The 27,155-nt window shown below is 32.0% G+C and overlaps 1 protein-coding gene across 2 annotated transcripts; it reads right to left on the reverse strand.

Annotated features, from left to right (window-relative positions):
* Window positions 1–691: 691 nt before the first annotated feature.
* On the reverse strand, window positions 692–16,630 carry LOC124537000 (protein gooseberry-neuro). Of its 2 annotated transcripts, none has more exons than XM_047113702.1 (6): window positions 16,187–16,630; window positions 15,190–15,362; window positions 10,881–11,021; window positions 9,017–9,125; window positions 1,952–2,148; window positions 692–1,694 (listed from the first exon to the last, which is right to left on the reverse strand). In XM_047113702.1, the coding sequence occupies exons 2-6, from the start codon at window positions 15,277–15,279 to the stop codon at window positions 966–968; spliced, it is 1,266 nt and encodes a 421-aa protein (XP_046969658.1). In that variant the 5' UTR covers window positions 15,280–15,362; window positions 16,187–16,630; the 3' UTR covers window positions 692–965. The 2 variants fall into 2 exon arrangements, with proteins under 2 accessions (XP_046969658.1, XP_046969657.1); XM_047113701.1 differs by having other exon boundaries at window positions 16,183–16,630.
* Between the last annotated feature and the right edge of the window lie 10,525 nt (window positions 16,631–27,155).

A 27,155-nucleotide genomic window follows, 5' to 3' on the forward strand; every position in this document is an offset into this window, starting at 1 on the left:
CAGACCTAGTTATATGGAATTCCTACCTCCTCTTTACACTTCTTGAAATTAAATATATATAATTATGTAGAATGTTTGCATAAATAATTCAATTTAAAAAAAATTAAAAGAAATATTCTTTTATATAAATTTGTCCAATGTGTATATGAAGTGTTAAGTTATTTGAAAATTTGAGGAACCTGCTATAATTTCCAAGAGAATATAATTGTTTTTAAGTAAATCGAAGACGAATCTCACAAATGACACTAATGGCCAATACTTCGATTAATTACTATTTTACATTAAATTGAGCCATGAGGCTTAGATAAGTTTAACTTCCCAAGTAGTTTAAATGCCGTTTTCCAATTCTAATAGGATAAGCCATTTGTTTATTATTTTCATAAGAAATTTCAATAACACAATATAAACATTATGAGGAACAAAGGCTTTTCTTCGCAGACGTGGTAGCTCCTGCTACTCCACAAACTACTTCACAATAATTGCGGTGTTCACTAGCTGTCAAATTTGGTTTCCTCGTAATTCAAAAGATGGCGCTAGCAATGAGCTCTCATTTTTTTATAGTTCATAGACAAACGAACGAGATTGTAAATCATTAGGATTTTTAGCAAAATTTAAAAAAAAATATATTCAGTTTTGTATTTTTAAAATTAAATAGCGGACAGTAATAAATTGAAATGAAAAAACTCCATAATAACATTTTGAACTTATATTTACTAATGACTTGACTAATAACTTAATTTACAGTTTTGGTATTAAAATAGGTATCTTTAATTGGAATGCATACAGAGGTAATGTTTACAATTAATACATTGAATCGCATTTTTATAATACACAATACTATTTTATATAATTTAAATAAAATTAACAATATTAAATTTAAACAAAACCTACTACTAGATAAGGTACTCGTCATATACCACTGATACTCAGGCATCAATTTTGGAAGGGTATAACTTATACCTTTGTCAAATCCAGTATTTATTTGCAGCATTGCCAGGATGAGTATAATTGTGTTGATTTAGAGGATCGGGTGCAATATTAGAGAATGCGTAAGGATCACTCATGTATTTATAATCACTGGATAGCCCAGCAAGGCTCATATTTAACGAATTATTCGACGGGCTCCAATTTGACGAAGATGGATCCACTGCAAGCTTAGAGTAATCAGTTGGAACTTTGGGATATTCACTGGTCTGCAATTCTTTATATTCATTACCAGTTGTCTTCGCGTAAGCATCGTCTCTCTGTTCAATGATTTCGTCACTAACAATTTTGTCTTCTGCTTCTGAATCTTTGGGCATGTAGTTGATGGTTTTATTATATATATCATTGGGCGGGTATCTCGCGTAATCACTTCTAGCAGCATTAGCGTCCAAAATCTGGCTGTGTGATGGTGCACTGGCACCAGAAACGAGAGGACTGAAAGTTGCACCAGACGAGCTAGGAAAAGCAGCGTTTTGAAATGCTTGATTCAAATGTTGAGATTGCGCCATTAACTGGTTATAATTAGCGTATTTTTGGTGGTGCCAGGGATCTGGGTGCTGAGGGTGGTGCTGGGATAGAGAAGATATTTCACCTGCAGGGTAGGGACAGGGTATTTGGGGCATTGGTAATGTCGAATAACTTGCAAGTGTTGGAGTCGAGTTTGAGCCAGTATTCTTCCTCAAGCGAGCTCGTCTATTGGAAAACCATACCTGAAATATACATATATTTATTTATACAATGCGTTGTAAAATTAGTTGTAATATGCGTTCGTGTGGAAAATTTCATGTTACATTTCAAATGTAATGTCTGATTTAAAATTAAATAACATCACAATATTGTCATAATTCATTCATAATAGTCATTATTTCATTTAGAGCTTTATTTGATTAATGAGACAGGTTTTTATTTTTGTATTTAACGTTAAGTTTATTGCGAATTCATCGGTATATGTAAAGCGTTATTTAACCTGAATTCTAGCTTCAGTGAGGCCGGTCTGCAGAGCGAGCTCTTCTCTCGTGTATACGTCTGGGTACTGTGTTCTGTGGAAGGCTCTTTCCAATGCATCCAATTGTTCTCCTGTAAATGTCGTACGAGAACGTCGCTGCTTTCTTTTCAATGTTAAGCCTGGTTCGGACTCTATGTCTGAAGAATCTGAACCTCGACCTGCAGACAAATAAAATGCTTCATTATACATATATATTATAGAGAGAGAGAGAGAGACACACACGCGAACGCGTTCTACCTTTAGCTATTATATATATATATATATATATATATATATATATATATATATATATATATATACGTATTTTTGTAATTCTTAGCTTGTTTCATCTTATAACTTTGAATTAAAGTATGAATGTGTTAAGGAAGAGCGACTTCTGGCACGGGAGCTCACGGCACTCAAAAGAGGAAGTCAACCTTTGAGATATTATTGTTCTGTCTTGGTTATTGATGAAATAAACATTTATTATTATTATTATTCTTATATATTTTCTTACACTCAACTGTATTTCATCACAGACATTTACTGTTGCTGTTTGAGTTTCCCTAAGCTTACTAATATTATAAATGAGAAAGTTTGTTGGACGTTTGGTATTTATTCAATTAAGCTTGCTCGGAGAAATTGATCTGGAGGAAATTTGGGACAGAGATTATAGTCTCGAACAGTACACAAGTTTTGTAACATAGAAATACACGGATTTTGCATAAATTGGAATGATTTTGTTTTTTTTGTAATCGATAAAGTCCGAAACCATTGAAATTTTTGTTATTATTAGAGTTTTTATTACTAACCTATTAAGGTCAGTAATATCCCCGATCGGTAAACTATTTCAGATTTAGAAGGATTTTCGTCACAAATTGAATTCTATGCTTTTGAAGCAGTGGATAGTAATTACAGTACAATATTATCATTGGTGAAATTAATTAGTTATGCAATATTTGTATAATAGCTGATGTACTATTGAATGAACACTACATTAACGTAATTTTGATGCAACCGTAAAAACCGCTAACGATACTTGTGGTAAGTAAAGGTAATTCAGCAACTCTAGATAGGTCAGCTTCGCGAACAAGCTTTAATTTAAAATAATGTTTGCCTTCTGAGCGAATATATAAAAAAATGAATACAAATTTAAAATACACGAGTTTTCTAAATGCTTTTAAGTAAATAGAAGCTTAAAGGATTTACGAAAAGCTTTGGGATTATATGTATATAATAATTCACTCTATTTTAACACCAGGCAATGCGTTGAGTGGCTTCACCCACGTGCTTTTAATAAATTGGAAAAGGTTAATTGGTATCTCTTTTTTCATATTGTATGGCAAGTGTACATATCAAATATTATTAATTGAATAATTAATGTATACTTGAAAATTGATAAATAACGAGTAAATCAACTAGTATTATAATTAAAATAACTAATATGATACTGATATATAATTACTATGGTATAAGAGCCGAAATAGTACAAATGGACAGAAAAAGGCAATTTTAGATCTTAATCTGAAGATCGCGGATTAAAACGCGTGTAAGTATTATTGACCTGAGCTTAATTGGAAAATATAATTAATCTCTGTACTCTTCTTTACAGCGTTAAAGGAAATGTTCCGAGTACCCATCTGTTGGTGATATTCTGCCAGATGTGTAATGTAGTTTTCAAAAACTATTGCATTCGATTAATTTTTTCATTGAAATCAGATTAAGAGAAAAAAACATTTAGAATCAAGACTTCAATATATTTAGTTTCCGATGACGATTTAGCGTGCCCTTTCCCAATATGTAATGTAATATATGTCTTTCAAAAAAATGCATTTCGTCAGTAATCGTCGGGGAATTACATTTTTTTAAATCAAAGACATATTTACAATTTTTAAAATAAAGACATATATAGACATATTTATATAAGTACAACTTTATTACATATTTTTTTTGTGTTGCCTACTAGTTTAAACTACAAAAAACTTACATATGAAACTTATACTGAAAGTTGCATCGCCAGATGTGTACCGACGATTTTGCTTGTAATACAAAGTTTAACATGCAAATTTGACACGATATTAGTTGTATATCTGAGCGAAAGAATCTATACAACGTCAATCGAAATGCATGGATTATAGGAGTCAGGACAATAGAAGGAAATTCCATAACATGCCTAAGTGATTTGACAATGGGTGGTAGTAATTTGTCTTCATCTGTTTTTTCTATCATACGTTATTTATTAGCAGTTTTTTTCAAACCCACATCACATTTAATTCGCCTAAATCAAAAACCGTCAAGGCAGCAATCTCGGGCCGTCTCATTTATAAATCGGTAGCGGTATCCTACGGAAACAGATTAAAAAATGGCCTTAACAATACGCGGCTTTGGCCTTAAAACCGAATTTAAAAAATGCGGCTTATATTAATAGCCTTTTGAAAGAAGTCAAAATTGAATGAAATGAAAAAATGGGGGCTCAGTGTGGACGAATAAGAACACCCAGCGCGGCGGCCTCTTTGTCGGCTTCTTTGCCGTTCGGGTGACATTTTGGCACTATTCAATATTTTGGTGTCGCGATCTGGATTTATGACACGTAAAACGACAACGCGGGTTTAATGCGCTTGCGCTCATTTAGCCGTCATTCTTGTGAGCTTACGATTGTTATGTATTAGAGAACCTAACCTATGTCAGCGCTGAATCTCTGTAACATCGTATTAAAGTATAAGTTTATAAATACAAAAGACATTTTATTTAATTAAGACACACTAAGATTCTACCAGTAGTAGGGCTTCGTGTAATGTCGCCTAGATAAGTACTACCCACTCGTCTGGGTTCCTTTGGCAAAAAATAATATTTTGTCCTCATTTTTAAAGCAGCAGTGTTCCGGCTTCAAAGACTCACCTTTGAAAGAATCATCGGGTTATGTGTAAGGGATTTTTTATGTAAGAAATATATATTTTTTGTGCCACCTATTATTTCCGTAAATAAATAAAAATGCGTACTACTAATATTCTATATTCCCATAAAATTATACATGACTACAATTTAGTGTAGCTATGCATCATACATTTTCAAACTGAGCTCAAGTACTTAGTAGTTAAGAGATTAATGTTCCCTCTCATATCACAGTACTTTAAATAAAATACAACATTTAAAATCTGACCACAAAGGTTGCGACACAAAATAAAACACAATGTATTGTAATAAAATGATTTACATTGCTTAAATTCCATTGCGGTGTCGAGACAATATTATTTAGCCATTTTTTGTTCCGACTCTGATCATAACGTATGGGGCTAAATGACCTAGTCACTTATATGTATATTGAAAGACGCGTTAAAACTTATTTAATCTTTAACACGTGGTAATAAAGTTCAATGGGAATATCTATATGGGATCATGTTGAAAGAAAGGGAAGGTGTTATACAATTATTGAATGTGTGAGAGGGATGATGTTTGGCGTTTGCCGAAATGTGACCTCATGAAGTCGGCGGGTCTCAAAAGTAATAATTTGAGAGTTGAAAGAGCTGCGACGGCGGTTTAACACCTCCATAATCTGGGTTCATTAAAACGGCCGGGACGCCTTTGTTTCAGCGGTTTGTTCTGAAGTTAACAGATGGCCGCGTAGCAGGATTAGCACGTCTGTGGGCGTGTTTTATTTGCCATTTCTTATACTCTTGACGAGTTATATTAATTACGATATATGGTTTCGGAGTAAGGATTTTTGCTTGTTCATTTTACTAAGACGAGTCTTAAAGGTAAATTAAATATACACATGCTGCAATGAAATAAATAGTTTTATTTCCTATGAATGTGTTTTACGTAAAGTATGACTATGATATTAGTAGACATACTTTACAGATGTACATGTATAGTGTTAGTATGTATGATAATCATTTATAAATATAATTTTTAACCAAAAATTATACTTAGCGTAAGTACACTGTACTCAATATTTAGTTGGGCGTTGAGTAAACTTGTAAAAATTAATTGAAAAGCTTTTCTATGTATATCTTATTGTATAGTTTACAGAATTTACAACATCAGATTCAATTTGCAAATATCTAAAGAGGGTTTTTCTTAAATGACCGTTTACCATTATGATCATTTCCATTAATGTCAACAGGCCCTTTCAGTTACACAACTGTAAAATTGAAATCAATTTAAATTGCCTGAACAAATTTTCAATCCAATGGAAACAACAATTTTCATCCTTTGCTAATTTATTTGGTTGATCAACTAAAATGTAACTATTCAAATACGGCATAATGATTAGGAACTCAATTATAGTTTGATTACAAGTATAGACAAAACACGAGGCTGAGAAATCTTTAACATCCATAATGTGCGCCAGAATTTCGGAGAGGATACTTGAAATGGTTCGTGTGAGGGCTATTGTTTGGGACAAACCGTGAATGCATTAACAACGTACTATAACAAATGACCGCATATAATGTACGTGTATCTCTAGAGGTCTCGATGGAGGTAAACCTCTAAAATGCGGCATGGAAGTGGAAGGAATATATTTTGATACGTTTTTGTTTTATGTGTTGCAGTTATACAAATAGACAATTGTATTTCCTGTAAAATTTTATTGATATTTTTGTGTTATGTGTGACTTCGAATGTGATGAATTAAAATATATACCTATACTAAAAATCTGCATTCATACATTATTAATATAATATATTAATTACAGCGGTAAGCGACTTTGTTTTATACTATACTTATACTATACTATTTATTGCCTATTTAATTAACTGTTTACTTTATTATAAACTCATTTAATTTAAGATTTTAAATAAAAATAAGTATTTCTTATTGAGAATATTCAATATGAATATAAATTTATGTTAGGGAGTAGGTACTTCATTTAATTTATTTTTTAACGAAAAAGTTATGCTATTTTATATAAAAAACTATTTAAATTTCAAATGAAACTATATTTAAAACACCAGTAAATAAAACTTTTCAAATTTAGAGTACGAGTACATTAATCTGAAAGCTTTTTTGTAACATTACTCGTAGAAAACAGACCAAGTTGTTTTGCAACAGTGTTTTGCATAACAGCATAAAATAAAATAATATGTCATAATTTTGGTATTATATATCTAAAAAATGGTAATTCCAGAATCAGAATTAAAAAAATGTGACTTAGTGAATTGCAATAATTCATTGCTATAAAATTATTATTCCAACTGTATCAAACTTCTAAGCTTCTAATGCTTAAGATATTAACGATGTCTGTATAATTCTATGCTATCGGTGATTATAAAGCTTTTCAGCTTTGATATAAATATAGCTCAGTTCTCCCTTCAGCTCAGTTTTACATGAATGCGTTAAAATGTAGACCAAAAAATTTGAATTGAGAACATGTTTTAATAGTTCGTATATTTAGAAAAAATAGCTTACGTTATATTACATGTGAAGAAAGCTTAACGCGTTGAAACCACGCGAAATGGCTAGTATGTAATAAAAGGTTGCTCGCTTAAAAAACAGTACTTAGTTTTGTTTTCTTATGAGTTTAAGTGTGAGTGAGCCAATGTAAGTTAAAAAATAAAAGAAAATACTTTCAATTGTTTAATAATAAAAGGGGAAATATATTGATGTGACAATGGCAAGTTCTATTTATCGATGGATGTAATGGGCTTTTGGTAGGTATCGAACGACTAGAACGTTAAACTTGTAAGCGTTACCGTTTTTGGTTGGAAAGGATGGCTAAAATATCAGCTGTTACTTTTTTATTGCCAAATATTGTTTTATCGTATAAACGTAATAAGCGTGTAATCCAAATGTAACACCTTACATTATGTATTCAAGAAAGTTTTTCACCGTGACATCAGTGTATTCTAATGACTGATGCTATTACACAAATGCTAGATTTTATCACGTATGCTTTTTGTTTTGTTTTGTATGTGAAAGTGGACGACTTATGATGATTACATCTGCGATTTGTGACGGAGTTTTAAATTTGAATTGCGTGCAATAACAATGGACCAATTTAAATAGTTCTATTTTTGTTAACCGTTTTAACAGTTGATATGGTACTGTAAATAGCTCGTGTTTTAATGATATTACTTCAGATTTTGTTCGAATTCTGTTGTTTGATGAAAACCGAAGTTATTTATTTTTTTCATTCATTATTATTACATACCATCTTATTGAAATTATGCTAATTTACATTATAAAGCATATGTCCAATGGAAACTATAGAAACAAAGTTACAATCGTTCCGAATTCAAAGGATGTGTTTAAAAACGAAATAAATTAGAATGAAGAATGTACAATCGGAAATCCCAACAGGTACATACAACGGCAAAATTCAAAGCTCTATTAACCGATTGCGAAATAATGCAACAATGACACTACAACCAAAACATGTTACGTATATTGTCAATGTTTTCAGCACTATCTAGTCGCGCTGCAGGCGAGCGCGGTAGCTTTGTCGGTACCCTTCTGCCTATAGTTCACCAAACACACCGCCCTTCGGTCCGCCATCTTCAATATATCAACCGGCGACAATGACGGTGTAAGATTTGTGTGCGGAAATTGATTTTTTTTCGAATCGTGAGAAAGCTTTGACAGGTTGTATTCCGTTTGCGAAATAGCCGCCCGAAATTGAGACTCATTGTGCAATACTTTGTATGGCTTTGTTTCCTAACTTGTAAAAAACCTTCGTTGTTGTTGCGTTAATGAATTGCGTAAAAAAAGTATATCATTTATGATAAGTTAAAATGAATACTTACAACAGAAAATTATTATATTATAAAAAGTAATGAGCTTGGTAACATTATGATAAATTTAATTAATAATTATATAATGTAATATTAGACGGTTCCTAAAGTTACAAAAAATATTACACATTTTTGGTTCTCAAATTTGGTATTTTAATGGTATATAAGAAAATAATTTCCAAACAGACTTTATTTAAGTTTAAACATTCTTAAATGACCCTATGGTTTTATTTTTTAAATTTTCAAATTGTTGGCCAACAGTGTCATTGTTTGATCTATAATATAATTAAGACTATACAAATAATTAATCTCTAACCTCCAAGTATGCCATCGATACTGTAATCCTTCTTTCCATCGGAGTCCCTGGCGCCACCGCGAAGTAACCGCGAGATTGAGGATATACTGGGCGGGTCCGACACGCCTTCCTGTAATTTAATGTTTATTTTGCATAAAGGTTATTCATAAATTTAAATAAAACTACTATATTTTAAAAACAAATAAACTGTTTTAGATTTATACATAATAAATACATAAAATAAATGTTAATGATTTAGTTTTTTTTAAATGATCGTAAGGGTCTGTGCTGTGATGCACAATATTTGGGACCAAGATATCTGCATCTAAGTGTTTATATAAAAAATTAGTGAACAAATTGAAGTTGAAAGAATTTCTGTTTTGTTTTTGCTTACGTCAATTGAGAAGTAGAAATGTCAATGACATCCTTAATCTTTAAGTATGTTATTAATTTTTTTTTAGATAAGTTTTTATTTAAACACTATTTACGGGTATAGTTCCATTTACGATAATTTCAATCTCAGAAACAGAAATTTTATGTTTGATTGAAAGTTGTCACTGCTTATAGATTAAAATAATATCTTAACTATTCACTTTGCTTCAAGAAGCTTTACTTTTACATAAAGAGAGCATGGAATTTTCTTTGTATGAGTTTGAGCAGCGTTTGAGCAAAGGAAATAAACTATTGTGAAAGTATTCTATTTCATCGGCAACTAAGCCCTTCGTCTATAAAGTTTCACAGCATCAGTATTACTTCTAAACTTTGTTTTGTAGACGTTTAGATAAATGTTAACACTTTCTGTTACCATTAACTTGACAAGAAGTCAAAGCATTAATTATTCACTCCCTAAACCACATTTCTGCGCTTCAAACAAACCTTAATAATATAATCTTGCTTACAGTTTATTGAGAAATTTATCTCATCGATTCGAGACCGCCTGCCGTGACTGATCGTAAAAAACTACAAATCTTTAATTTTTACCATTGTCCATTTGCAATCTAATTAACAGTTGATTTTAAAACTTATTTATCACTTGAGTAATTCTACCAAAACTCACTTTCGTTTTAATTTGATGTACCGTTCAATGACAAGTGTGTACTCGAAAGTTGAACAGAAGTCAGAAATGACGTTCGGCATACTTGACAAAATATTTAAACACAATTCGATATGTTTAAACTCATATATTAATTACGAATTTATTATACATTTTATTTACAAAATTTTGAGAAGCCGTTATTTATATTGAAATTAATGTTTTACAATAGATCTTATGGTTTATGGCAAATTTAGGAAAAGTTTATGTATAATGTTCTGTTTATATTTATATCATTTGGTAGTAGGTCTTTGTGCAAGCCTGTCTGTGGTGGTACCACCATTCATCACACATTCTACCACCAAACAGTAATATTTAGTATTATTGAAGGGTAATTTAGTTAGTGTAACTACAAACCCGAGGAGTATAAAATTATAGTTTTCAAGTTTGGAGGCACATTGGCGATGTAAGGAATGGATAATAATTCATTAGCATCTGGCTATGGATGGTGATAACTTACCATTAGGTAGTCAATTGTATAAAATATCTATTATATAAATATATACTAGCGCAATGATGGAAATAAAATCATGTAAGGAAGCCTGTTTGTGTAAGACATAATAACTTTTAAATCTCACAACTGTTTTCTACAAACCGTAGTCTTCTGTTTGCGATTATCTACAATACAAAATGATTTATATTTGTGTCCATTAAATAAAAAATATGAATTTTTTATTTTATTAAATATGAATGCTTCTATTAGATATGATAACTAAATCTTAATATATTTCATTGTGTAGACGTGGATTAGCATTATATATTGATGGCTATCCTTCATAGTTAAAATGTTACCTTTATAAGTTTTTCTCGTATTTCCCAAGAGAATATACCCGGATTTTGCCTTTTAAGCTCTTCTATTCTCGTTTCAACTTCAGGAGTAGCAACTCTTGGCTTCGATCCTCCAATCACGCCTGGTCTGATGGATCCCGTTTCCTGCGCGAAGATTTTTTGTTATTTCTTAATGTTTACGTAATTGCAAATACAAAACATTTAATTTAAAAAATAGTCTAGTAATAATATATATCTAGTAATAATGTAATTGCAATTTAATTACAACTAGTCATAAGTAACTAAATATCAATTTGTTATATTGTCTTTTCAATTTTTTGTCTAAATATATACTACTTTGAGACTTCAAAACAATCAGTCACGGCAAGCTTCATCTATATATTAAATTACTTACAATAATGTATTGTGAATACAATATAAAACGTCTTATAAAAGAAGTTATAGGGGTTTTGATATTTCAAACCTTGTCATTTCGTGTGTTATTCAAACTCGTTGGTCTCGATAATATGTATGTATGTAGAATAACAATTCTTGGATATGCGTTGTGTCTAGTTTTATTGTTTGATAGTGATGTAGGTTACAAGATTATTTGTTTTTTGTTTTAAGAGTATTTGTTTGTAAGACAGCCAAATACGAATTTAATTAAAATTTTGAAAATATGTTAAGTTTTTAAAATACAAAGAGCTTTAATGAATAATAGCAAAAGAGGCACGTAATTATTTAAATTAATAACATTATATATCGTATAATTAAAAAAAACTAATCTTAGAATAATAAAGATAATAGATCAATGAAGTAAGTATGTTAATTTTAGATAGATATTTCAAAACTGAAACTTCTAAAATACCCGGACTAATACTCAGACAATCTTGTAAAAAAGAGTCCAGAACTTCAAAAGTTCTTGTAGAAAGTCTTCGTTATAAAAGTTTACATTGAGTTTGGTTTGGAGACAAATAATTTTAATAATATAAAAAATAATTATACGAAAAAGAACTCATGATACGGTATTTTAGTTCCTTTGCATACTAAAAATAAACAAATTATATTTTTTGTAATTTTTTACTGTTATTATATTATATATATTAAGTGGACTATATGATTGTTGGCATGTTAAAAAATATATATTTGTTAGAAAATATTTACATATTTAATGATTTTATTTATGAAGTATAAATTAAATATTTTGAATAACTCAATGTAGACGTTATGTTGTTTGCATGTTGTATTTTTATGTTTTGGGAGTTAAATGAGTTAAGTTTTTCTTTTTAGTGTGGCCAGGAAGTCAGTCGAGCAAATATGGAAAAGGAAATTTTATAAATATATTGTATATTAAACTACTAATCTAAACTATTATTTTATTTAAGAACTCATGTTTTGAATCTCTAATATCAAAAATGGACATAAGAGAAGCGATAGTAATAGTTTCGAATCGAAGACGTTTCGAATCGAATTCGAAATACATTCGTTTCGACCCTTAATTAAGCATTGTAGATATTTTACTTTACAGATTGTGTAAAAAAATGTTCCATGTCTTTTATTATTAATGTTTATATTACTCTAGTTTTATTATCTTGCTTAATTGCAAACTGTTTATAATATATTGACGTAGTTTTGACTATTGGAGTTATGGATGCCATTTCCAACTGCGCAGGAGATTATGCCCCCCACTCTCATCATCCGAACGGCAATCAGATACGACCGGGACTCAGGCACAGGAGGCCAAAGTCATTATGTACTTTCCAAGGAAGAATGTTGACAATTTTCAAACTCCAAGCTGTTACTGTGAATTTCTTGAAAGTTAAACCTTATTTTTGGATTAATCCAGGATTTTGGATTTTATGCCTTATAACTAGCTAATAATCTTGCCAAACAATTGTTATTATAATATTGGTGTTTGATGGAATCTTCACGTGAGGAATACGTAATCAATATTATGTGTAAAACGTACAAAGGAAATTCAAAGTAAGTATCAATAGCTAATTATATAAAGCTAGGTAGGACAATGTAGTAAAACTTTCTTATTGGTCGAAACATACACTATGAGGTCACAGATTCACCCGTGGTGCGTGAAATGGGACTTCCTGAGAGAAACAATCACTATTATTGTGGCGACTGGCCGGGAGTGAAAATGAACCTTCAGGCTTGGATGCACAGGAATCAATAGCGATTGTTTGCCGGCGCAACAGGACTGACATTATATTGAGTTTTCTATGTAAGTAACCTAGTATTGCTTCTACTTGAAATTTGATTTTAGTTTTAGGTCAATGCTCTTTAGTTATGAGAAAAGAACTGATTATTTTGTCAATGTCAGATAGAAAATCGGTAAATTGAGTACAGGTATTAGATTAATGTAGAAATACAAAGTATCTAGTGTCTCACATGAAATACAATCATTTCCATAGCCAGGTGGCACAAAGGCTAGGAAAATTGAATCTTAGCCTAAAGTTATGACTTCAAACCCAAAAACGATACGGTACTATTCATTTCGTGCTCGGGTACGTAAAAATTACATAAGGAAACTTGCATGTGTCAAAAGAAGGTGAACTTGTGCATTGGAATTGATGAAATTGCTTTAGCCCAGCAGTAGGACATTTACAAGTTGTTGTTTAACCTTACAATATTATCAAAAACAGAATCTTTCTTGATTACCACTATACTATTTTCTTGAAGAAGGCGCTAATAAAAAAATGAGTATAAAGGACAAAAAAAATCCTGTACAAAAAAATAAAAATAATGTCTGATTTCTCTTCCTGTTTTTGTCAAATTAATTGCATTGTGTTTTATGACATTCATTTTTTTTACTTAAATTAAAATCGTGAGCATGTTTCCGTTAATTATCTTCATCCGCACCAAATGTATATTTTCTTGAAAGGCGTGGTAAATATGTAATCATAATCCGTTTGAAATTAAAAATTAAGGAGCAGTGTTTCTGCAACTATATCTGTATACTATAATTCTTTAATCTAAAATTCGTCGAAATAATAAAAAAAATTACATGAATACTATTGTGAGAGGCCTTCCATAACAATCCTGTAAGAGGTTTGAAGCTTTCTGCTCTCTGAGCTCTAGTGCAGGCTGTTTTTTTTTATGTATTTAAATTCAATTTATATTACTTTTTTTCGGTTCAATTTCCAGCAGTCTGAAGTAAAATATAATATAAATTATATATATAAGAAAACAAAAAAGGAATTCTTGTCAAGATTTATCTTCGAGTTACAGCCATCTTAAGTCTTAGTTCTTTACATTCGATTTATTACTTTGTCCTATTTATTATAACCGTTTTAAGATAGAAGCTGTATTTCATATCAAATTTATGAACAAGCTTTACGAGACTAATAACGCTTATTTGCCTTTATAAACATTGTTAGTTTATTTTACAATTTTCATGTTTCGAATTGTAGACACAACAAACAGATTTCAAATTAATTACTTCCAAGAAGTCTTTCAACGTTAGAGGTTTTATGTTATGACTCTTTGTTAATATAAAATACTAATAAACCAATCAATTTGTTAGTAGTGTTCTGTTCAAATTAATGAGTATAAAATTATAATTGCGAAAATATCTTTGTTCATGTTTATTTTTCATCATACAAAATTAAAGTAACGGATCGACCTAAACTTAGAGGATCGGAGATGCACAAAGGGTATTTTTATCCTGGATTTAAGCGAGCGAAAATACTCACTACTTTAAAAGTAGTATACAAACAAATATCGCATTTATTTGAACAAGTATATGCAACTAAAGATACTTATTACAACTATGCAGAATAAGAATCGTGAAATACCACGGGGTACGCCCCGTAACATGTAGGCTTGACAATAATTATTTTGAAACATGATATCATATTTGTAACATTTTCTCGCGATTGACTAATTGATTGGAAGTAAACAAGTCAAGAACAAAGGAGGAATTAAATCAGTAATCTTTATTAACGTTAAAATGACATATCGTTAATAACTAGCTCTGAGGAGGTATGCCTTTATATTAGGTTGAATAATGATCATGAATAGCATTAAATTAATTTTGATCTGGTTTGTAGTATAGAATTAATTAATTATTTATCGTTGTGTATCCATATGGTATCCGCAGGAAATTATATCGATAATATTTAATCAATTGCGTTATTATATTAATTTGTTAAGTTAATTTCAATCTTATAATATTTATAATACGTGTAAATGGTTTAAATTTATTTAATAAATTTTTAATTTCACAGCTTAGATTTGTGTTGAAAATTTATATTGTTGTCGTTTTATTAATATTATGATGATAAATAAATCATTTGATATATTGATCTAGTGGATTTGGTACCTGGTATCTATTGAGAATTTTTGAGACGCAGCCGTGCGAGACGCGGAGCTGACGTGAGATGACGCAAGGCCGCACGCCCGCCGCCGCCATCTCCACGATCTTCAGCCTGATGTGGTTTGGTAATGGACGACCGTTGATGAATAAGCCGCCCAGTTGATTTACACGACCTTGTCCTAGAAAGAAAGATGTAAAGCAAATATATGTGATAAATTTTGTTGCAACAGGTGGTTTTTTTCTTGTACTGAACTAAAGAAACTGTCAAGGATGTAGGAGGATGTTGAATTGAAAAAAAAAACGTATGAGAAAATTTTCTATATTTTTTGTCACGGTCAATTTGATTTGCTATTCTTTTTTTAAATATTGATGGATAGCAAAACAATAGAACACTATTTTTTTGAGTGTAGCATCAAAATTTAGGTTTTTTTAGCAAGTTTTTTTGAAAAAAGAAGTATTTAAGACGAACTTACATTTTATATATGCATATATATAATGATCATATACATAGGTATGTTTTCTGTGTGAGTGTATATTAATTTAAGAAAGAGAAAGAGGATGGGAATGAAGCTACAAAACTAAAAATAAGAATTCAAAACCTTCGATGGTTGTAATCTTATTTTTTAAATTAATTATTTAAAAATAATGCTATTAATTGTATATTAATGAATACACATGTCAATGAAATCACGACATTCGTAATATAAAAATATGAGACCGCATTTGTAATATTGGAATCAAAAATCTAGGACTAGATGAATATTTTCTTTACATTTGATTAAATATTTTTGTGTCATTTGACAAATAGATTGATTCTATGTTTGTATTAGGTAATGTGAATACAACTTATTAGCCTGAAATATAATTAAAAATAAATTATAAATTTCAACCGTATTTATATTTAACGATATCTATTTGATTCGACCTGAAATATAAAGTCATATACTTATAACTATGCTAAAGTAAATAGTATCAAAGTAATTACTTATATACCCTTACCTACCCACACATCCATACCATTTTGGTGGCGTTCCATAATGGTATGAGTTAATGCAGTTTCATCAATTAAGACGAAAACACGAACAATAAAATCCACTTATTTGAATAACATTACCACACCTCTACGAAAAATCTCAACTTCAATCATTAAAATTTATCACCTTATAAACGTCACAAACTATGATAAATATGTTTACATTTAATCAAGAGAAGAATCGGACAAAATTTAAATTCATTAACACCCTCCGTATTTACATAATTAAAACGACATTTTAAATTGATTACGCTGCCGTAAATATTGCAATTTGAATAATGTAGAGACACGTTCGTTTGTAAAGGTCAGTTTTATCCGACTATAGCCAAGATGTCTATCAGACGGCGGTGTCTTTTTATTAGGAAAAAGATCGATAGATCGCGTTATCTTTTTTTCTGCGCGTGAGTGCAGTTGAGGAGGTTGTATAGAACTGAGAGTACCACTGTGTTCGTACAGATAGAGCGGAGCGTGGTGGTGTGCGTGTTACAAGAGGCTCTGGCGTGAGGTCGGGTTGCCTCTGTGTGGGTGAGTGCACATGGAACACACCCACCTGTGCAAGTGTGAGACGGGTAGAAGAACCAAACAGTTTTAGGATATTGATATATTAAACATTGTACGTTACTTTATATATAAAGAACAATGAACATTAATAAAGTTAACTACAAACATAAATAATAGACTGTTGTGAATATCAATACAATATTTTTTAACTGTATTGATTAGTTTCCATTATAAGTTTTATTAATAAAGTTAATACCTAATATTTGTATTATTTGTGCAGTATACTATTTTTTGCTGTTAGTCCTTTTTACGAAGATCATATTACTTTTATTATATTCATATTATATTTTTTGTACAGTACTATATATATGTACGAAATATAAAATAATACGTAATATTATGGAATGCAACTAAATTGTTTCAAACGATTTATAGTTCTATTAATTTCATAAAAAAGGACAAATTTCGCAACACTCTTTTATAGTAAAATACATTAAATTTTTTAGAATAAAATTAATTTAATATAAAATCGAACAGAAAAACAAAAATTATAAATTTTTGTCACCCGAGCGGCTTACCAAAACAGACTCTAGCGCAATGGAGGGGGATTAGTTCTGCCCATTCATTGTGAAATGCACAGACGGAAATATAGTCGTCTCTTTTCAACTCGCTTGACACTCGCAATATAATATTAATCCCCGAATATAATAACAATAATTTGATACAAGAGTTATAAACAGAGGTTAAATAAACGTTTATGTATTTTTTTGTTTAGGTTCGATCTTTTTTTGATAAGGAAATATTGTAATTGTTGTCAAATTATTTTTTCCTTGTTGTTTTTTTTTTGTTTATATTGATAATTTTATTTAGCAATTATGATAAAGATTCAATAAAAATGTTAAATTAATTGATCATTAAAAATATATATTTACAAAAAAATGCTTCGTAATCAATTTAAATCATCAAAAACCAAAATAGCTCCATGTATAAAATAATAGTTTAAGGAGTAGGTAAGCTTCGAGTGAAATTTAAACCAATTTTTGATTAAATATCCTCCTTTAGTGAAGTTTGCGGACTGTACAAACTTCTCACTTAGTCAAAGCGAAAATGGCCATTTTCACTTGCAAGTTATATTAACTTTACTGGGGTTGAGGAACGTCAGTATCTTGTTAAACATTTTTGAATTAATTTTTAAATTAATTCATGAAATTAATAATTTATTTCAAGAATTTTTTCATCAACCCGCATTGGAACAGCGTGATGGAATATGTTTCAAACTCTCTCCTTAGTGGGAGAGGAGGCCTTAGCCCAGTAGTGGGAAATTTACAGGCTTTTACTTCAAGTATTTACGTTTGATTTATTTTCAATCATATATCTATTATAAATGTTAATTGTATAATACAAACAAGCAACTTTACATATTGTCGATTTAAAATATTTTCATAAAATTGAATGCATATATTTTTATTTTTATTTCATTTCAACCAGAATAAAATAAATATATTCTTTATTCAAATATGCTCAAAAGCATTTTCGAAACGTCGTGTTGCAGTGTAGATTAAGTTTTACCCACAGGTTCGGTAAGTAGATTCTACCGAGAAAAAACGCATGCCGTTTCTTCTCACTAGTCAGTAGATACTTTTTGTTCAGAATTTTAATTACAAATATATCATATTACAATTACATTTATAGACAGGGTATATTCCTGCCTAGAAATCAACAAATACGAGTCTGAGCTTTTTTATTATTAATGATTAATTAACCAAATTAACTTATATTTTCAGAACATAATAAAAGTTAAACTCTTATATTATAAAAGATAAGAAATCAATAAATATTGGTCACCATACTTTAATATTATATATATCATTATACCTAATCTAATTTATAGAGTCATTAAATGTAAAAATATTTTTAATTCGTTGTAATCTTTTACTTTTATATAATACTAGATGTCGATCGCGACTTCTTTTTAAAAGTTTGTTCGTCAGGTGCTGAATATAAAAAATCCGTAGCTTGGCCTTTCTTAAGGTCTAATGTAGCTACATATGAAATTTTATTTAATTTTGTCAATTAGTTTCCCTATTAAAGACCAACAGACAGAGTTACTTTCGCATGTATAATATTATAGTATAGATATGTAGAATAAAGCTAGTGTTTAATAGTGTACATTGGATATCGTAAAATGTACGTAACAGGTTGTTAGTAGGACATGCATGGAGAAATCATTACGCTATATATTTCTAGAACTTTTATTTGGTTAATTACAGAACTATAATTAAAAATAATAATCAATAAAAAATATCGTTCTTTTTTCTTTGTTACACTTACATTTAGTGTTGCCCATCGTTATGAAAAATTAGAAGGAATAGTAATTTCTACCTATCTATTGTCACTACTATTCCAGCCTTATGAGCCTCTTACTTGAAACGTACTGAACTGCTATATCCTTGTCTATTTATTATATATTCGAGATGACGATGTATTTAAAAATAATTTGCAAAGTCATTAATATTTAAAGTGGTAATGTCCGTTTAAAAATTACGTTGGTTTGAGTTAGACAAAAAATATTTGATAAGTACAATACCTGCTCGAGATAACTTAGTAACAAGCAGTTTTCCTTAAAAAACAGAAACGTCGCAGTCTTATATACATATTTTTATATGTATATAAGAATTAAAGAAACTCTTGATACAGATATATTAGTTTAAAGCATCGTAAGTTGTTATTTTAAGGCAAAAGACGGTGACCATACCTTGAATGTTTTAATTAAATACATTATTGCCTTTAATTTCAAATAAGTAAAAAAATAAATTTGTTGTAAAAAATGTCACACCCGACATTAAAGTAGCAATTAAATTTAATTTTCAAACATAAATATAATACCTCTCTTATTTATTATTTAGATAAATATTTTAATTATTGCAACAATATACATATACCATTAAGTTACAAAACGAAGTAAAAACCTTTAAAAGTGTTTAATAAGAAATCTTTAACATAACAGCTTGAAAGAAAATCTTTAATAGTCTGATTATATCACAATGATATCAATTGCTATCACTAATAATACTTTCACAGTCGTTTCTTACTTTGCTACTGATTGTTTTTTTTTAACACTATTCTTATAAGCGTCATTAAATTAAGCTTTTGTAGTACGAGATTAACGTATTATTTGTTTTGATGATAATCATTTGTATTAAAGTAATCGAAATCATTATATTCTTGTATGTTGGTAAAATCTAAGTGTTTATTTTTTTTCAAATAGATAACATTCGAAGTACAAAATTGTAATTTTAACGCCCTCTATTGCGAGTGAAGACGGAAAATCGACTTTAATCGCCTTAATTAATTTATTCGAAACAGAATTGGCCTCACAGAGTGTTTTCGGATCATTCAATTTTGCATTAAATTGGTAATTTCCACGGCACAATAATTTGTAACTGTACGTCCACAGTTTACTGTTTTTTACCTCTAGTTACTAAGTACTCAACGTCCGCCACTCTATCGTGATGAAAAACTTTTCTCACGGTTTCGAAAAGCAAATAGTCTAGCTTTCTATTGTGATACTGAAAATAATCTTTACAGTGTCAAAGTGACAAAGATTGCCTAGATTTTAATTTGCAACATTTTACACTTGAACGAATTTTGCATAATACCTACTCATCTTTTTTATTTTGACGACAGTTATGAGAATTTTTATATCTTGAAATTTTTACTTTTGTATCGATTCGAATACGAATCAGACGAACGACACAAGGCTATAAAGCATTTTAGTATCGAAGCGTAAAGTAATAAGCGTATTCCAGATAGCTTGACAAAGCGAAGCTAAACTTCTATACGTTATTAAAGTTCCCAATAGGCAATATGTGTACACAACAGAGACGACATGATCCTTTTACCGTTTTATTAGAGTAAAAGATTAGAGGGCTTGAAATAATAAAAAACTATAAAAGAGAGTCTCATATAGATTACACGATATTCCTCAAAAACGGAGAGCAAACAACTATTGAATGAATATTTGTGTTATAAAAAGGATGAAGCCTTGATGTCATTTTGAATTAACTTTCATTTTCTTCTGGAATTTCACCTTATATTCGGAAGTAATTGACTTTCTCAACGGTCGTGAGAGCAGCTTCTTGTAACACTGGTAGCATCAAACTTATCAATGGATTCCACGGAATGAAACGCTATTGTAAGAGATCTTTCATTCCAAAACGAACAATTGATGAGTAAAAAATCGTAGCCTTTACATCTTTGAAACAAGAGTTATATTCGAATGGCAAGTTGTTTGATGGTGTTTTTATGCAGTCGAACCTACGTCAGTGGCTATCAATGAAGTCCACTATAGTATTTGTGTTAAGTCATCGTATTTTAATGAACCGTCGATGACATGCTGTACGTGTAATAGACTCGCGGTGTATTCTTTTTAGCGCCGAATTTTTTTCGTCTGGTGTTCTAATCTTTGAGGTGAGGAGTCAGAATAAGGAATGACCGACTTTTTTATAATGATTATTTTTAACGCATTCTTTAGTGTCCTTTATAATTCCTGAATCGACTACGAGCATCTTTGGAGATTTTTTCAAACGTATAATAAATAATATTCGGACTAATCTTTTATGTCGAGTTTATTAAAATATAACAAAACGATGATTCCACGAACAGCAATCGTAATCGAAATTTGCTCTATTATTATGCGGGATATTACAAGATATTCGTATAAAAAGGATTTAATATTAATCTTTTATGTTAAACTAGCTACCCGTCTCGCCTTCACACGGGTACAATAAATATATACAAGTATTATACTTTATATACATACAACTTTTGAATTGGATAACAAAAAAATAATCTCGTTGTTTTCTTGTTAGGAGATTTGATCTCGACTTTTTGTACATTAATAAAGATGTATTTTACATTAAACCTTCTTCATGAATCACTGCGTTTATTGACGAAAACAGCATTCGAGTTGTGTAAAAAATCTAAGCGTATAGACAGTGGGCATCGACTTTGTTTTATACTACGTAAAGCTAAGGAAAATGATTTTGCGACTATATATATAAAAAGCAAATTGTGCTACATTAGACTTAGAAAAGTGGGCTAACTGTTGAAATAACTGATTTAACAACTCGCTTACCTTTGTAAACCAAACAATTTTTGTTTATTAAAAATAGAGATTTGTGATAAATATACAAAAACTATATTTATTTCATTTTTTTTAATAATGTTTATGAGTTACCAGTATAATATTAAAGTCCACATTGATCCACTATTATTACATAAAATGAGGACAAACATATTTCTCCGGTTGGCTGACTCTTAATACTAAAAGAATCCAATTTACTGTTAGAGAGATTTGTAATATTGTATATTGCTTTTTTTTATTTATCTTACATTACAACATTTTTATTTTTGTTTTAATTCGTAATGAATAAACGTCTTTGATTTGCGGCTTTGATACACAACAAACAACAACAACAGCCTGTAAATTCTCACTGCTGGGCTTAAGGGCTTCTCTCCCTTTGAGGTGAAGGTTTGGAACATATTCCACCACGCTGTTCCAATGCGGGTTGGTGGAATACACATGTGGCAGAATTTCTATGAAATTTGTCACATGCAGGTTTCCTCACGATGTTTTCCTTTACCGCTGAGCACGAGATGAATTATAAAGCTAAATGAAGCGCATGAAACAGCGGTGTTTGCCTGGATTTGAACCCGCAATCATCTGTCAAGATGCACGCGTTCTAACCACTGGGCCATCTCGACTCTCAAACGGCTTTGTTAAATTTAATTAAATATAGATTTTCTCTTGACCGTAATCTAGACAATTATCGCGAAATAAGACGCGTTCGACGATTGAACGACCTATTAAAAGATAATTCACTCGAGTTTTAAAGGCTCAGGGTTGTAATTGCCTAGAAATATTTATGGTGGACTTAACGTGACACTGGCTAAGTGTACTCTTAAATCCACAATATTATTTTCCTATCATGGCTTATCTATAAAATCTCATTCTCTCAGGTTAATTAATGCATCGCTCTGATCATATTATGATTATATTATTACGACGAAATGTGTTAATAAACTGAATATTGAGAAGTACCTTTCTTGACTGCTAGAATAGACCGTTCACACAGAATAGGTACTGTACGTTGGACGTTTTTTGAGTAGTCTTGAATGCCAGACTCAGAAGTTCTCATGATATCTAAAGAAACAGTCAAAGCGTAACGTTGATGGCTTCGCACAAGCAATGCTTAAAGTACATAAGGGTATGATTGATTTGGTAACATATTGTTTTGCTACTATAGGCAAGTTTCTAGTTTATCATTATTTTTTTTCCAATGATATAGACGAGCCTAAAATCTGTTAATAATACTAAAATTGACTTTACAAATCTCATCAACAGGTGACGTTCATTTTCACAGTAAGTGTCCACCGGAAATGCCATGAGCGCTGAAGCGTCAAAACCTCGTTACGACCCCCCGTTCCTGTCTCATTTCCTTTGAGTTTTTATGACCTTTCTAAACACTTCCAAAGTATTTCTCACAGATCTATCATTTAGTGATGACTTGCTTTACTAAATGCTTATCTATCACCTCCGGTTTAATACTGTTTAGTTAGATTTAAAATGTAAACACAAGTATATAATATATAGATAGCTCTGCGGGTTTTGACAAAATTAAACAAAAAACAAAGCTGTTTTCCGTTTCGTTATATATTTCGAAACTTAATTACAAAATAGATAAAATAAAAGATTCAAACTCGCTTTTCAAAATGCGTATTTTACTAGCAAATTTTTAACACAACCATGTCAAAGAATATTTGAAAACAACGTTGTACATGTTGATTGTTTGAATATAAACAACTTGTACGATATATTTAAAGGCTCTTGAGGGCCTTCATCAGGACGGTCCATTGTAGTTAAACTTGATTCGGTCACAGGCGTGGTATGTCGAAAATAAAGGCACTTTTGATAATAATCAACGTTCTATTTATCACAATGTCTTTAACAAAAATATAGCGTCTTCTAAGCGATTTAATTAAATTAAAATCACTGGACGTAAGCGATCCGTCGTTGTCGATCGTTCAGCCAGCCTCTATTTTCAAAAAGTGACAATCACGGATGACAATCATAAGATGGCCGCCCACAACGACGTTTCACTAGAGTGTTGCCACCACAGTTGGGTTGCCACTCTCGTCCTTACAAATTCCAACATTGAATGAAATTAACATAGACATCGATACTAGATGGCTCTATCTAACATTTAACTTAACTTAAAAAAAAGGTAAATTTAGAACGCGCTCGAGGCGCCGTCACGGCCGGACTGACATTCGCCCGTCCTCGGGCGATCACGAGTATCTGCAATGAGCAACACACATTATCACATACGATGTAAATAAGCACCGCAATCATCCGGCTCGTCCACCCTGACTTTAAACTTCTGATCATATTACATACAAGTTCACACAACACTCTAAACAGTGAATATTAAAATGAAAAGACTTCCGTCACAGACCGGACAAATGCGTATTACCGATCAGCCATATTATAAATTGTGCTGTATCAGAAAGCACCGTCCTCTCGACTGTGACGTAGGAACAAAATGCGTCCTTCCGACTAGGCACCCGTGCTTAGACCGGACAACATTTAAAAGTACTCAACACAAACCGGACCGGACAAATGCGTCCTTTCGACCATGTACCTAGACATGGACCGGACAACACCGTCCTTTCGACCGATTTTATTACGGATCGGAAGAGTACGTCCTTTCGAACACGCAAGCAAGCGTGGACCGGACAATACAATTCCCTGAACTAAATACTACAGAAAAATATCTTATCGTGCGTCCTTTCGAATCACAAGCCTGTGAAACCGGACAACACAATAACAACTAAAGCACCTGTTTAGTGCAATCAGATGTGCAGATTACATTACCAATTACGTATGATGAACCTCCACATCTACTATCTCTTCACGATGAGATTCATCTTCGGAGTCGTCGCTCATAGTCTCTGATTGTGCTGTTAAAGTTGTGGACCCTGCAGTCAAGGTATCACTATGAGCAGACAATGTGTCAGAATCGTCGTTCTGGTATCCGTCTAACTGTTCATCGTTATCGCCCGCCGTCATGGCCTCATTCTCGTTTAACATGCTAAATGCCACCTCGGTTAGCCCTTCATGTCCTCTCGGTACTGAACGTAAGTTCTCGTGAGAATATTTGAATGTTCTACTAGAGCCAGTGATACTTTTCAACTCGTAACGGTCGTTTTCAAGGACATTGGTGATTACAAACGGTCCTCTAAATTTACGGTCTAGCTTGGTTTGATTTCGTTCAGAACTTTTAACAAACACAAAGTCTCCTTTCGAAAATGGTTTGATAGTGGCACGACCACGATTAAAACGTACAGTATCAGCTTTGGCAGCCTTTTCTATATTTTTGGAAGCCTCTGCGCGGATGGACTCAATATCTAACCTTTGGCTTTGTTCATTCCCATATGTTAGTTTAGAAATCCCTAATGGTTGTGCGCAAACTCCAGTAAGAAGTTCAGTTGGAGTATATTTTGTAACAGTTGACCTGGTACTGTTTAAAGCCAGCTGCACATTACCTAACTCATCTCGCCAGTTTTTATTCGGGTCATTTTCAATAATCGTTAACAAAGATTTTAGGGTCCGCATCACACGTTCTACCTGGCCGTTAGCCCGGCTCGAACCTGTGGCGATAAAGTGAAGCTGGATGTTGTTATCAGCACAAAACGCTTTAAAGTCGGTGCTTATATAACAGCGACCTTGATCGGCTATGACACGTTTTGGAGCTCCGAATAGATAGACTGCCTTTTTAAGAGCGTTAACAGCGCTAGCCGCATCAAGAGAAGTTGTGTGTTCCAGTAGTACATATTTAGTGAACGAGTCAATAATTACTGAACAGTATTCTTTTTGATCGCTTTTACCACTCAATTTACCGGTGAAATCTATATGTAGCGTATGCCATGGCACAGCGACTTTAGGGATTGGGTGAAGTCGAACTGGTTGGGCACCCGATGGTCCCTTAGATGCTTTACATACTATGCATGAGTCTACAAATCGTCGCACGCATTTAGACATTTCGGGGAACCAATACAACTCGTAGATTTTATCTAGGGTCTTATCCGGGCCTAAGTGTTGAATTTCCGAATGAATATGATTAATAAGCGTCCAAATCAAAGATCGCGGTACAATAGGAAGCCAAGAGACAGCTTTATTCCGGCATATTTTGCGATAAAGTATTCCGTTCCTAACGTCATATGTATCCGCAACGGCTTGAGGCAATTCTTTGTTACAAAATTTAGATATAAGGTCCTGAATTTCACTGTCTCGTTTCTGTTCGACAGATAACCAACCTTCATGCAACTCTACAAATTTTACCGATTTTGAAACGATATTTTTACTCTGTACAGATTTCGAAGCATCTACCCCCACTTTACTTTGTTCCGGATCCAGTTGCAGATTACGTGATAAATAATCCGCGTGTTCCATTTTCTTGCCTTCGCGGTATACGATATCGAAATCGTAAGCTTGTAAAATAGCCCACCAACGGTGCACACGCGGTGTAAGGTCCACTTTAGACTTTGAGGCCTTAAGAGAATTGCAGTCAGTGTACACTGTAAATTTACGGCCATAGAGGTAATGGCGGAAATGCTCGATAGCTCGTACGACCGCGAGTGTCTCGAGCTCGTAAGAATGATATCGAGACTCCACCTCGGTCGTGCGACGACTAAAGTACGCTACCACATGTGGCATATTATCCCTTTTCTGAATAACGATGGCGCCGTAACCCTCACTACTGGCATCGCAATGAAGCTCTACAGGCAGGTTATGATCAAAAATAGTTAACACGGGTTCTGACGTCAGAATCTGAATAATTGATTGACGGATTTCTTCGTGATTTTCCGTCCACTTAATACCACCTTTGAGTCTGGTTAAAGGATACAGAGGACCTACAATCCGCGAGAAATTTGGTATAAATTTCCGAAAGTAGGACGCCAGACCTAAAAATTGGCGTACATGAGTGGCGGTTTTTGGAGCGGGTGCATTTGCTAATGCCTGTATTTTTAGCGAATTTGGTCTGACCTCCCCAGATTGGATAGCATATCCCAAGTAATCGACTTTATTTTTCATGAACTTGCATTTTCTTATGTTAAGTGAAAATCCAGCCCGAGCCAAAGCTTCTAATACCTGTTCAAGACGACGCAGCCCTTCAATTATGTTTGAGGAATAACATAGTACGTCATCCATGTACACAAGCGGCTTGTCTTTTAAATCTTTGAACGCGTTATTAATGCATCGCTGATAGACGGAAGGTGCATTTCGCAGCCCAAAAGGCATAGCGAGGTATTCGTATTGCCCTTCGGGCGTAACGAACGCAGTTTTTTCCACGGATTCAGGATGAATTGGGATCTG

Source organism: Vanessa cardui, chromosome 17 (assembly GCF_905220365.1).
Source record: "Vanessa cardui chromosome 17, ilVanCard2.1, whole genome shotgun sequence".
Taxonomy (NCBI): Eukaryota; Metazoa; Arthropoda; class Insecta; order Lepidoptera; family Nymphalidae; genus Vanessa; species Vanessa cardui.